The 14,646-nt window shown below is 32.4% G+C and overlaps 1 protein-coding gene across 1 annotated transcript; it reads left to right on the forward strand.

Moving 5' to 3' along the window:
• The first annotated feature begins 2,068 nt into the window (after positions 1 to 2,068).
• Positions 2,069 to 6,369, forward strand: LOC124819441 (ABC transporter I family member 19). The gene is made up of 6 exons (XM_088096852.1): positions 2,069 to 2,321; positions 2,486 to 2,646; positions 4,967 to 5,018; positions 5,236 to 5,372; positions 5,450 to 5,536; positions 5,819 to 6,369. Exons 1-6 carry the CDS (start codon positions 2,174 to 2,176, stop codon positions 6,080 to 6,082), a joined length of 849 nt encoding a protein of 282 aa, XP_087952978.1. The 5' UTR covers positions 2,069 to 2,173; the 3' UTR covers positions 6,083 to 6,369.
• The last annotated feature ends 8,277 nt before the right edge of the window (positions 6,370 to 14,646 follow it).

Here is a 14,646-nt window from a genome sequence, read left to right on the forward strand (position 1 = left end):
TTTCAACTTGTAAATTATTTATAAATTACTTTTGTGATATGATTAACAACTTTAGCCAATACAACTTTTAACAATCCAACACATTACAACATGTGTCCACTTGCCAAAAAAAAAATATATTTAACAAATTAAGAGACAAAATGTAGGAAAAATATGCAAATCAAGAAAGGAGAGAGTATGGGTAAATTATATTTCTACCATACTCACATATAACAGTTTTTTTTTTATATGTAACAAATTTGAAAAACATTGTACGGATATAGAATTTTTTTTTTTTAAATTATGCATTTAGACAGGTCGTAGAGTCTTAGACGACTTCAAATGAAAAAGTCATACACGTGCACGACTTCACTCTAACACACGAGTCAGAGAAAAAGTCGTGTACCCCTAAAACGACTTCAGACCGTGATGATGAATCAATTACTAGAGAGTTTTTGCGTATTAGAGGTAAAGTCGTTTTTGCGTATTAGAGGTGAAGTCGTTGTAATTGATTAGTGTTAAAACAATTTTTTTTTGTTATACAAATTATATACAAATTGACAAACATATCCCACAGAACCAAAATAACTGTCTTAATACTAAAACCCTCTAGTAATCAATTACCAGAGGTCTATAATCGATTACCAAATAGTTTTTGCTTACTATAGATGAAGTCGTACCTCTTTTACATGAGCTCTTAATCAATTACAAGGTCTGATAATCAATTAACAGGGTCTAAATTCGTTTTAGGAATGTACGATTTCACCTCTGACTCATATGTCATGATGAAATTATGCAGTTGACACGACTTCTTAATTTGAAGTTATATGAACCACCCACAACTTGCTTAAATATGTAATTTTTTAAATTTTTATCTATATCCATGAGATGCTTTTCAAATTTATATATATAAACCACGTACGACAATAAAATGTTGTCATTGGTTTCCTCCTATCACAACAATAATGAACTAAAAACCATTAAAAATGGAAACATTACCAAGTAAACTTTCAATTACAATTGCTCTTTAACAAATATTATACAAGATACTAAACACAAAACACACCACCAACCTAAGCATTGCATCATGCATCAGTTAGTCCACACAAAAGTCTTCGCATATGCGTCTAAAAATAACCAAACTTGAACAGTTTCAACAAAACATTTAAAAATACACGTAATTCATTTTTTTAAAATAATCACACCTATCAGATAAAAAATCAACCACGTCATATCTTTGTTTACTAGTTCATCATTCATCACAAATTTAACAACTTTTAGGAATGCTTTCCAATCATTTTAAAAGTATATGAATCATTTTTATATAAATTTATAAAAAAATTATGAAAGAGAAAAATTCCACTTTCACTCACGTATAAATACATAAATGAAAAACATTATTAACCCTTATTAATATATATATATATATATATATATATATATATAGGGTTAAATATGTTTTTAGTCCCTAAACTATTGGCCATTTCTGGTTTTCGTCCCTCTTTCAAAGTAAGGTACAATTTGGTCCTCATTCTTTAGAAAAACGTTCGTTTTAGTCCTCAAAATTTTGTTTTTAGTCCTCGTTTTAGTCCTCAAAACGTTCGTTTTTTCGACTAAAACGAACGTTTTTTAAAGATTGAGGACTAAATTGTACCTTACTTTGGAAGAGGGACGAAAACCAGAAACGGTCAATAGTTTAGGGACTAAAAACATATTTAACTCTATATATATATATATATATATATATATATATATATATATAAATTGTTGTTAAAGTAAAATATTATTGTGTAATATGGATCCCATACAAGTAATAATAACAAAAATAATTTCATAATATTAATGTTTAGATTATAATTAGACTATAATATAATTATAGTCTAAACATTAACTATTATTGTTATTATGAAAATTATTATTATGAAATATATATATAAGACTGAGAATTAAAACCGACGTAGTCCAACAGAGACACCAGTTGCGGTGGATGAAATCTTGATGCTTAGTTCCATTATGCACCGAAAAGCAGTGGGTGGAAGTGGCGACGTGGGTGTGGTCTCTTCACACGTTTGGTTGGTTCAACAACCGCAGGAACTGATGACGTGTATGTTTTCTATTGGGACTGAATTGGAACACAAGAGAATATGAATAGTTCTCTCTCCAATGGTCTTGTACTCGCTCCTAGGCCACAACAATGGCGGCAGCAGAAGAAGATTTCCCTGGAATTCGCGTCCGCGGGATGCAATTTTCCTATGAAGCGCAACAACCGCCGCTCTTCCTCGACTTCAACCTCAACGTCGAGCCTGGATCGCGGTGCCTCCTCGTCGGTGCCAACGGATCCGGTAACCTAACGATTTAACTTCGCATTCATTGTTACTGTTATTATTGTTATTATTATTATTATTATTATTATTATTGTTGTTGTCGTCGTCGTCGTTGTTGTTATTGTTCATGTTGTTGATGTTGCGCGTGCAAGAATTTCAGTGCGTTAATTGCGTTTGTACAGGTAAGACGACTTTGCTGAAGATTCTAGCGGGGAAGCATATGGTTGGAGGAAGAGATGTTGTGCGCGTGTTGAATGGTTCCGCTTTTCATGACACTCAACTCGTCTGTAGTGGAGATCTCGCTTATTTGGGCGGATCCTGGAGCAAAAACGTTGGCTCTGCTGTGAGTTTTGTATTTTTTCTTCTTTTTATTATTATTAAATATATTGTATATTTTCATGATTTCTCGATGTTGTTATGGAAACTTTCCATTTTTCGTGCGTTTACAGTTTGTTGATCACTATTTGTTCACTTATAGAAATAATTTTCTCTGAGAATAATGTCGTACCGACCATAATTTGTGCTAGTCTGCTTTGATTGTTAAATGGAGAAACTACATTTGGGATATAAAACGTAATAGTGTAAGTTTGTATAAGCTTCTGAATATCGCATCCGATTATACAACTCCTTTGTGTGGCCTTCGAATTTTATGTTGAAGCTTTTAACTGAACACTGTAATTTCTTGGTGACCGTGCGGATGGAGTTCCCGTTTATCTTGTGAGCTACCTACTAGGTTTGCACGCTGTGAACCAGTGTTTGCCTTTTTAGCTACGGAAGACACTTTAAAGTGAGATGCTAGCAACACACTCTCTATACACTCCTTTTGAATGCGCTTTTCATTATTAGCTAAAATGTGTCAGCAATTCACAATTTTCTGCGACTTCCACACTCTATACACTCTTTTGAATGTACTCTCTATTATTAGCTAAAATTTATTAGAAATCACAATTTTTGCGAGTTTTGCATTTTGACTAATGATTTTAAAATTTTCAATATATTTTATCGAATAATGAATTGCAGTGTGTGTAAAAGACATCTATTAGAGACTATGTTTCTAACACTCTTCTACTTTCAATTTTGTTTTAAGCTAGTGTCATGTTTCCTTTCCTTCTTGGTGACTTTTTTTACCAGTATACTAATGTAGTTAGTATGGCGTGAGAATAGGTTTTACTGTCCTCTCTTCTATCATTCTGTTTATGTATAATAATAAGGTGTAAATAATCTAAAGTATAGTGGTTTTGTTAATTCATAGACTAGAACAGGTACTTGTAGTTGGTAATGTGGTACAAGAAAAATATAATCTTGTGACCAAAGTTCACCTATACCTTTTATCTGTTATGAATATGTTCCTTAAAATAAAGAAGCTTAAGTATGTCATAGGCCTCTGTTGTTTTATAGATTAGTTGCATAGCTTTTGTGTTCTCTTTGGTCAGAACTAATAACTACAGTTAGATTTCTTCCTAACAGCCATGTGTTATCAACCTGGTTCATAATGTGGGCTTTTGGTCCGAACAAGAGCCCTGATGTTTATGAATTACAACACAGTAACCCACTTCATGGCCCCAGTTCTCTAATAGTTTTCTTTTGACAAAATTGTTGGTATTGATTTTGTTAGATATATTATATCTTTTATCTTTTAGTTTGTTTGTTATTATTTCTCATTTGTATTTTGGGCTTAGTCCATATTTCTTCTATTATAAATAGAGAACCCTATGTGTATATTTAACACAAGGGAGATTAATCCAAATATAGTTTTTCACTATATTCAACATGGTATCAGAGTTTAGCCCGATCTTCTTGTGATACACGGCTAAGTATCACCACTTGGGAGTTGTCCAGCAAAGAATTTTGGACCTACAACATATCTTTGGATCTTTGATGCCTTTGTTTCAGCATTGTAGCTTAATATTTTGTTTTGTTTTAGTGGTCCAACAACTGTGATATTCCACATTTCCGCCCTTCACACTAGGGGGAGTATGTTTCCAAGACACTGCAAGTCACATATATATGGGTGTAGTCCCTGCAGTTTTGTAGATTTCAGCTACTACTGTTGATCCCGTCACCCAGCCATCATTGATGAGGATTTAGTGTAGTCCCTGCAGTTTTGTAGCTCTTAGCTTTCAGCTACCACTGTTGATCCCGTCACTCATCCATCATTGATTGGGAATCAGTCCTTGCAGCTTGTCATTGTCCACCACTGCTCTCCTTCATCCACTTTTGAAGTTGAAGTTTCACAAGCTGCTGTTAGTCCATCTATGTTTGCCTCACACTCTTGAAGACAAATCATCTAGTTCAACACTGAGTTCATCTATTCCAAGCTTAATTCATACAATTTGTATGCTCCAGCTTGAGGGGGAGTGTTAGATATATTATATCTTTTATCTTTTAGTTAGTTTGTTATTATTTCTCATTTGTATTTTGGGTTTAGTCCATATTTCTTCTATTATAAATAGAGAACCCTATGTGTGTATTTAACACAAGGGAGATTAATCCAAATATAGTTTTTCACTATATTCAACAGATTTTTCTTTGTATAACATTGGGTGGTGCGTTTACAGAAGAATTGAACCTAAATCTCTACCGTAACCCCAATTAATAACCTGCTTTTTGTATGCTTTGATTAATTTGATTTCAAGCATTGATGTAGTTGCTAAAATATTCAGGGAGAAATTCCGCTTCAAGGAGACTTCTCTGCCGAACATATGATCTTTGGAGGTGGGTTTTTGGATGGAGTTGTCTTTATTGCTAAAATCATTTAAATCTCCATTTATTTATATGTAAATATCAAGAGAAAAGCTAATCATCATCTCATGTCTCCATCTGGCTTTTGTAATGTTGCACTAGAATTTCTATACAATAATTAGCAATTCAAATATAAATTTTATTTGGTCCTGATGTATGATAGAACTGTGGTGTTCTCTACTTTTCTCAGTTGAGGGTGCTGACCCAGATAGGAGAGACAAGTTAATTGAGCTGCTTGATATCGATCTGCAGTGGCGAATGCACAAGGTATCTGATGGCCAGCGGCGTCGAGTGCAAATCTGTCTTGGTCTTCTTTATCCATATAAGGTATTATTTTGTCTATGTACTTCAACAGGTCAAATCAAACCGAATTATATAAGTGGAACCCTTGAATGACACTTCAGGTTCTCTTGCTTGATGAAGTCACTGTTGATCTGGATGTTGTGACTCGGATGGATTTGTTGGAATTCTTTAGGGAAGAATGTGAACAGGTATTTGCATGCTCTGTCTATGTACATGCTGAAACACACTAGATATGCTAATGAAAAAAGTAACCAGGGCGGCCGCAATGTGGCATTAGATAATCTCTGGTCCTTATTGGAATGATAATCATATTAAAATATAATGATATGAATTTGATCTTCAATTCCTACAAGGGACGAAGTATAGTGGATAAATTATTACCTCTTAAAGAAAGGCGATAAATGGTCATTTTGCAAAAGCTGGAAGCTTGGGTTAAAACACGATGCTTATATTATTTTCTCTTTTCGTAGAGAGAAGCTACAATAGTATATGCAACTCATATTTTTGATGGACTAGAGGCATGGGCAACTCATTTGGCATACATACAAGATGGTGAACTGAGAAGAGCAGAAAAGATATCAGATGTCAATGAGTTGAAATCTTCCACTAATCTGCTATCTGTTGTTGAGGACTGGCTCCGTGCTGAAACAAAAGGTGTAAAGAAGAAACCTGTCCAAAAGAATTTTGCGAGTTCTCCATTCTTTTCATCCAGACACATGGCGTATTATCGATAGTCTCTTTGGTTGCTTATATTTTCAACATTTGTCCTGGAGTATTTGGGGGCCGGCCTTGGCTAGGTATTTTAGAGTAGCTTTTCTATACGTAGCAAGAGCTAAGTATAAAACTAAGAAAAGCTACCATTAATGCTGAAGACAAGACTTATGAAAATAGTAGAAAGGAATACACTTGTATAACCTAAATATATCAAAAACTGATGGTCTAATAATTGCCATCAAATTTTTTGAGATGTCAAAGTTTTATTTACAAGTGCTACTATAAGTAAAAATAATATTTTTATTTATATTATTGTCCTTTATCCCATTCACCTACATTGATGATTGAGAAGCTTTAAAAGAAGCATCCGTCTGCCCGTTGCCGTGGCAAATTATTGTGGTCGCTAATTTTTGCGTGGTTGGAATACTGGAGATGGAGGTATGTACAATGGAGTGGAGAGGATTTGTGCCCTGTTTTTCTTTCTTTGGTTTGTATGTGTGTGAAGGGTGTATAATATCCCAATCCAGAATATTAAAAAAAATATGAAAAATCTTAAAATCCTAATTTCATATTTCCTTTCCTTCTTACGCCGAAAAATACTGTGCACTTTTTTTTTTCTCTAGGAGATTGGGAGAAGAATAACCATAAAAAGTTGTTTGGAAATATTTTTTAAATATTTATTTTAGAATAATACCTTTGAAGTAGATATTCCAGAATATATAAAAAAAAGAATTTTTAATGAGTATTTGGGAAGACATTTTTTAGATATAGAAATATTTTTTGAACACTTATTCCAGATTTTTTTTATATTCTGGATTGGGAAATACTTTCCAGATAATAATTTCAGAATGTAAAATAAATTATATTCAATTATGAATGTTCGGACAGACATTTTGAAATTTGAAAATACCTATTCTGAAAATGTTTTCTTTTTTAAATAATCTAAACAACTTTTTTATGGTTATTTTTTTCAAGTTTTTTTTCCTCTTTTAATCATACGTAGAGTCGAGTGAGAATTTAACCTTTAATCAATCATGGACAACTTTGTGTAAAATAAGAGGAAGTAAAATGAAAGGCATTTTGCGGCACATGGAAGGAAAAGGAAATGTGAAATTAGAGTTTTAGGAATTTTAAGATTTCTTGATAAAGATAAAATGAGATATGGGGTGCTGGAATAAAAAAAAGGAAAAGTGCATGACTTAGCGGGTTAAGGTGGAAAAAATGGAGACAGGGAGAGACGGGAGTGTCACCAATGATAGACGTGTCAATTTCGCCTTCTTTCATGGCTTTTAACCTCGGCTCATATGAGTGTCAATTTCGCCTTCTTTCATGGCTTTTAACCTCGGCTCATATGAGTTGTAGTTAAAAATAGGTTTAATTGCTTGCTTTGTCCCCAGTTTGGCTACAACATGTCAAGTTAGTCCATCATTTTAAAAAAGTTTCAATTACGTCCAAACTTGGTTTAAAAGTGTCAATTTCGTTCAAACATAGTAAAATTTGCATCAATCAAGTCCCTTCCGTTAATTCTACAGAAACGGACGTTAATTTTTTTCTCTCTCCTCTGCTCCTCTGCTCTGTTTCTCTGCGCAACAACATACCCTCTCTTTCTTTTGAATATTTATTATGTTTCAAGATTATAACGTTCAACGCTGAGGATTAATGAAATAGTAACCCAATCCCGTAAAACTTCATACGTATCTTTATCTTTATTTTTATTTTTGTTTATGATATCTCTGTTTTATTCCTTTTCTCTCAATAATGGATATATTAATATTCATTTTTATACTCTTCTAAATTTTGATGAAATACTTTTTATCACAAATACGAACGATAACAACTAATAAAAATAATATCAAAATGACATATTTTTTAATGTTATTATAATTTATATAAATTTTATGCTAGAAACAAGAAAGTATACAAATAAGTATATTTATTTTTGTTACTAAATTAAGGATTTACGTTATTGAATTCTCAGAAATAAGAGTAATATTTTTAATATGACAGAAAGTAAAAAAGATATAAATATAAAAATAATTTAATTTTATGAAATTGAATTTTGTATTCACATCAGTAGAGACATCGTAGCAAAAAAAGTTATTTAAACTATAAGAATAAAGGTTTTAAAGGATAGTCACTGTATGTGGATCTAATGAATTTCAAATTATGAGCCAACTCAAATATAATAAATATGTTTAATACTATTTTCAATCTTAAAACTTTGTGGATTTCTTTTTATGTATTACTTACCTCACTCGTTTTTCTTCTAACCTCACCCTTCAATTCCTAATTAATACCTATCCAGTGAGAACGGATTATTATCCAATGCTAATTTATTTTTCATCACTACTTTCAATGAATAAGATCATAATTTACATTGTCTTCCATTCAAAAGCATACACGGACTTTTTGTACCAGTTGAGAAAACCAAGCCTCAAACTGGATTTCTGCATATATTATTATAATAGTGTATGCAAATATTCAAAAGAAAGAGAGGGTATGCTGTTGCGCAGAGAAACAGAGCAGAGGAGCAGAGGAGAGAGAAAAAAAATTAACGTCCGTTTCTGTAGAATTAACGGAAGGGACTTGATTGATGCAAATTTTACTACGTTTGAACGAAATTGACACTTTTAAACCAAGTTTGGACGTAATTGAAACTTTTTTAAAATGGTGGACTAACTTGACATGTTGCAGCCAAACTGGGGACAAAGCAAGCAATTAAACCTTAAAAATATTCACATATACAAAAAGTTTTTCACTAAAAAAAGTTTATAAAATCAAAAATATCTATAAAAATCTTATGAGTAAAAATTATTCCATGACTCCTTTTAAAAATATTTATTTCAAATATAAAAAATGTAATTAGTTTTTAATTTATCGTAAATCTAAGTACTTTTAACTTATTAAATAATTATATACAAATAGTTTAATTTAAGTAAATAAACTTTGTAAAATTTTTTAATAAACTTATTATTTATTTATACAGAGAAATTATCTAATAAAAAATCATTAATTGACTAAATATATTTAATTTTTCTTAACAGATTAAATATATTTTTAAAATATAAGACAATCATTTAATTTTGTTATACAACAATTTCATTTATATTTCTTTTATATATATATATATATATATAATATTTTTCATATAAATATATTTAAGTAGATAAATTTTTTAATGAACTTTTATCAAAATTAACGATAAATCCTATTTATAATATTAAGTGATTTATGATGTACTAAAATAAATTTATTATTATTAGAATAAATAATGTTATATGCATTTTTTATGTTAATGGTTATTAATTCAATTGTTCAAGATTGTTGAAGATGTATGTAGTTTATTAGTTTTTTTTTAAGTAAATTTTTTTATCATATATATATATATATATATATATATATATATATATATATATATATATATTTCAATTATTCTTTTTCTCAAAGTATTTGTTTTACCATTATATATAGAAAAGAGTAAATAAAAAAATATAAAAAATTATTTTTAATTCAAAATTTTAAAATATAATTTTATTAATTTTTTATATTATGTTTTAACATGAAATTTCTATCTTTATGCTTAAATTTCAAGTCATGTTAATTTTCACTTTATAAAAATTTCTAAAAAGATAATTGTTCTACTATATGTCCTTAAAGTTATATACAATTTAAATGTACTTCCTTATACTCTTTGCTAATGATTGTTGCCTCTTTCTATATTCATATGTATTGCTATGGTCTTGACATGTTTCACTGCTCATGGGTCACATTTTAAACTTTATTTTGTAACACCATTTCAAAGAATTTGATGAGTTTAGGATCCCAACCCACAACTCCAATAATGATTGCAACCTTTGAACTTAGTTACAACTTTCAAAATAGTTAAGCAAAGAAGTTAAATTATGAGCTCTTGTGATAAGGACTTACCTAACAAATAATATCAAAGCAATATTATGGATTGAAATTCCCTGTGTCACTTAAGAATTTATTGAGTTTAACATCTTAGCTCATGATACAAATAATGGATTGTAACCATTTAGGTTGGATATAAAGTTGCATTATTCTTACCATGTTATTTATCTATTGTTAAAATATTTATATTATAATTTTCCTTTTCAGCAAAAAGCATATTTGGGAATCATAGATTTGTTGGATCTGGCTAGGTGTTCGAGTAAACTGTCTTGATAATTTGTTAAAGTCGGTGGTGGTGTCCAATTTAGGAGACTTTGTTCCCCAATACGACCATGATGGTGATAGTATTATTTGTCGGCGATGAAGCAACTAATACGAAATGACTTGATTTCTTTTACCTAAACGGACAAATTTGATATCCATATTACATGAAAATTCTTTTAAAAAATTACATAAATGGATAAGTCATGAAAATTCTTTTAAAAAATTACATAAATGGATAAGTCATACAGTCTCCACACAACATCAAATGAAGAAGTTATGTACTCCTAACATGACTTCTAATCTGAAAATTGGTAAAAAGTAAAGTCGAGCACCCTCCATATAACTTCAAGGTTTTATAATCGATTACAACAAGTTATAATAAATTACATAATGTTGATATCATTTAGAGCAATAGGATTTTGGTTGTACAAATTGAAAACACCTTCAGAATTATCTAAGCTTATAAATAGATGTATCTTCTCCCATGTAAATCACCTCTGATTTGAGTAAAGTTTTGCTGACAATTTTGTGTTATACTACTCAATTTAGATCACTAATGATAAAACACTCTATTATAAAAGGTGAATTTAAGCCTAACTCAACCCCACAAAACCGACTTGTAGGGTGAGGTTTGCACCTCACTTATATATTATAATTTGGCCTTATCTCTAGTCGATGAGAGACTTCAAACACACCTCCTTCACGCCGAGGTATAGACATCTCGTGCGTGATAGTAGAAATTGGGTGGTCCGATAACGGTCCGATTGCGGGTGGAATAGAAGAATACAATGCCCATTTAGAACTCGCTAGGTTAGGCTCTAACCATGGCTCTGATACCATATTAGAAGTGGGCTTTAAGTCTTATTCAACCCCACAAAACCGACTTGTAGGGTGAGGTTTACACCTCACTTATTTATTATAATTTGGTCTTATCTCTAGTCGATGTAGGACTTCGTTGTGGGACTTCCAACACACCCCTTCACGCCGAGGTATAGACATCACGTACGTGATAGTAGAAACTGGGTGGTCTGATAACGACCCGATTGTGGGTGGAATAGAAGAATAAAATTACCATATTATAAAGTGAGTTTTTAAGCCTAACTAAACCCCAGAAAACCAGCTTGTAAGGTGAGGTTTGCACCTCACTTATATATTATAATTTGGCCGTATCTCTAGTCGATGTGAGACTTCCAACACACCCCCTTCATGTCGAGGTATAAACATCTCGTGCGTGATAGTAGAAATTGGGTGGTTCGATAACGACCCGATTACGAGTGGGATAGAAGAATAGAAGTTTGTAAGGTGAGGTTTGCTCCTCACTTATATATTATAATTTGGCCTTATCTCTAGTCGATGTGAGACTTCCAACACACCCCCTTCACGCTGAGGTATAGACATCTCGTGCGTGATAGTAGAAATTGGGTGGTCCGATAACGGCCCAATAGCGGGTGGAATAGAAGAATAGAATGTCCACTTAGAACTCGCTAGGATAGACTCTAACCATGGCTCTGATACCATGTTAGAAAGTGGGTTTCAAGCCTAACTCAACCCCACAAAACCGGTTTGTGGGGTGAGGTTTGCACCTCACTTATATATTATAATTTGGCCTTATCTCTAGTCGATGTGGGACTTCCAACACACTCCCTTCACGCTGAGGTATAGACATTTCATGCGTGATAGTAGAAATTGGGTGATCCGATAACGGCCCGATAGCAAATTATAATATATATATATATATATATATATATATATATATATATATATATATATATATATATATATATATATATATATATATATATATATGAGGTGCAAACCTCACCTTAGAAGGCGGTTTTGTGGGGTTAAGTTAGGCTTAAAAACCACTTTCTAATATGGTATCAGAGCCATGGTTAGAACCTATCCCAGCGATATTTCTTATTTCTTAGGCATTTCTGTTCCACTCGCTATCGGGCTGTTATCAAACCACCCAATTTCTACTATCACGCACGAGATGTCTATACCTCGGCGTGAAGGGGGTGTGTGGGAAGTCTCACATCCACTAGAGATAAGGCCAAATTATTATATATAAGTGAGGTGCAAACCTCACCTTACAAGCCGGTTTTGTAGGGTTGAGTTAGGCTTAAAACCCACTTTCTAATATGGTATCAGAGCCATGGTTATAGCCTATCCTAGCGAGTTCCAAGTGGGCATTCTATTCTTGTATTCCACACGTTATCGGGCCGCACCCAATTTCTAATATCACGCACGAGATGTCTATACCTCGGCGTGAAGGGGGTGTGTTGGAAGTACCATACCGACTAGAGATAAGACCAAATTATAATATATAAATGAGGTGCAAACCTCACCTTACAAGCCGGTTTTGTGGGGTTGAGTTAGGCTTAAATCCACCTTCTAATAATATGGTATCAGAGTCATGGTTAGAGCCTATCCTAGCGAGTTCTAAGTAGGCATTCTATTCTTCTATTCCACCCGCAATCGGGTCGTTATCGGACAACCCAATTTCTACTATCACGCAGGAGATGTCTATACCTCGACATGAAGGGGGTGTGTTGGAAGTCCCACATCGACTAGAAATAAGGCCAAATTACAATATATAAGTGAGGTGCAAACCTCACCCTACAAGCCGGTTTTGTAGGGTTGAGTTAGGCTTAAAGTACACTTCTAACATGGTATCAGAGCCATGGTTAGAGCCTATCCTAGCGAGTTCTAAGTGGGCATTCTATTCTTCTATTCCACCCGCTATCGGGCCGTTATCGGACCACCCAATTTCTACTATCACGCACGAGATCTTGGCGTGAAGGGGGTGTGTTAGAAGTCCCACATCGACTAGAGATAAGGCCAATTCATACTTTATAAGTGGGTGCAAACCTCACCCTACAAGCCAGTTTTGTGGGGTTGAGTTATGCTTAAACTCACCTTTTAATATGGTATCAGAGTCATGGTTAGAGCCTATCCTTGCGAGTTTTAAGTGGACATTCTTTTCTTCTATTCTACCCGCAATCGGGCCGTTATCGGACCACCCAATTTTTACTATCACGCACGAGATGTCTATACCTCGGCCTCAAGAGGGTGTGTTGGAAATCCTACATCGACTAGAGATAAGACCAAATTACAATATATAAGTGAGGTGCAAACCTCACCTTACAAGTTAGTTTTGTGGGGTTGAGTTAGGCTTGAAACCCACTTTCTAACATGGTATCAGAGCCATGGTTAGAGCCTATCATAACGAGTTCTAAGTGGGCATTCTATTCTTCTATTCCACTCGCTAGCGGGTCGTTATCGCATCACCCAATTTCTACTATCACGCACGAGATGTCTATACCTCCGCATGAAGGGGGTGTGTTGGAAGTCCCACATCGACTAGAGATAAGGCCAAATTATAATATATATATATATATATATATATATATATATATATATATATATATATATATATATATATATATATATAAGTGAGGTGCAAACCTCACCTTACAAGCCGGTTTTGTAGGGTTAAGTTAGGCTTAAAACCCACTTTCTAATACACTCCTTTTAGGTTTTCCATAGTCACCCTTTCTTAAGAATTAGTTTAACCTTTCTTGAGAACACTCAAATACCATCATAGTCTTTCTCTCTTGTTTTAGTCATATAGTTTGAAAAATGAACCATCATCTCATCACATCAAAACCATCATATGAGCATCATATTTCCACCACCATCAAACTTTCGTAAACCATCACTCAGTTGAGAGTGTCTATATTGCTTGAATCATATAGCTTAAAGAACTTATCCATCACATTCATTTTTAATGTTTGGAATCAAAATATATAAAAGTTTGAAAAAAAAAACAAATTCTAATTTCCTAGTTTAGAAAGTAAATATATATTTAACCATTGAATTATTTGTTGGAGATACCATATATAATAATTATGTATTTGAAAAATAAGTTTTCAAGAAAACTTTTACACATGTAGTTAAAGTTAATCTATGTAACTTTTATGTCTTTTACATGGAGAATTGCAAAACGATTGTTAATAAATTAAACGAATAAAAAATAATTAACTTTTTTAGAGTTTTTCATAAATTTAAATATATATATATATATATATATATATATATATATATATTAATTTTGGGATAAATATATTTTAGTTTCTTTATTAAATACAAAATTGGAATTTATATATACTCTAAACTTTGAATAGGTTTGATTTCCCAATTTTAGAGAACAATAAATTTAGACCCTCACTCAGTGATGTTAACATGATAAATAACGTTAAAATTAAAGATATGAAGTATTTACATGCACTAGCGGTATATGTTATGCACATGTCAATAATGTTTTCTTAAAAAAAATTAAAAAATAATTAAAAAGTGAATCAATATAATGTTTTAAGTGCTCAACTTCCTGTGCAAATTTTCTGAT

Source organism: Vigna umbellata, chromosome 8, assembly GCF_029865625.1.
Source record: "Vigna umbellata cultivar VRB3 chromosome 8, Vumbellata_1.0, whole genome shotgun sequence".
In the NCBI taxonomy this organism is placed as follows: Eukaryota; Viridiplantae; Streptophyta; class Magnoliopsida; order Fabales; family Fabaceae; genus Vigna; species Vigna umbellata.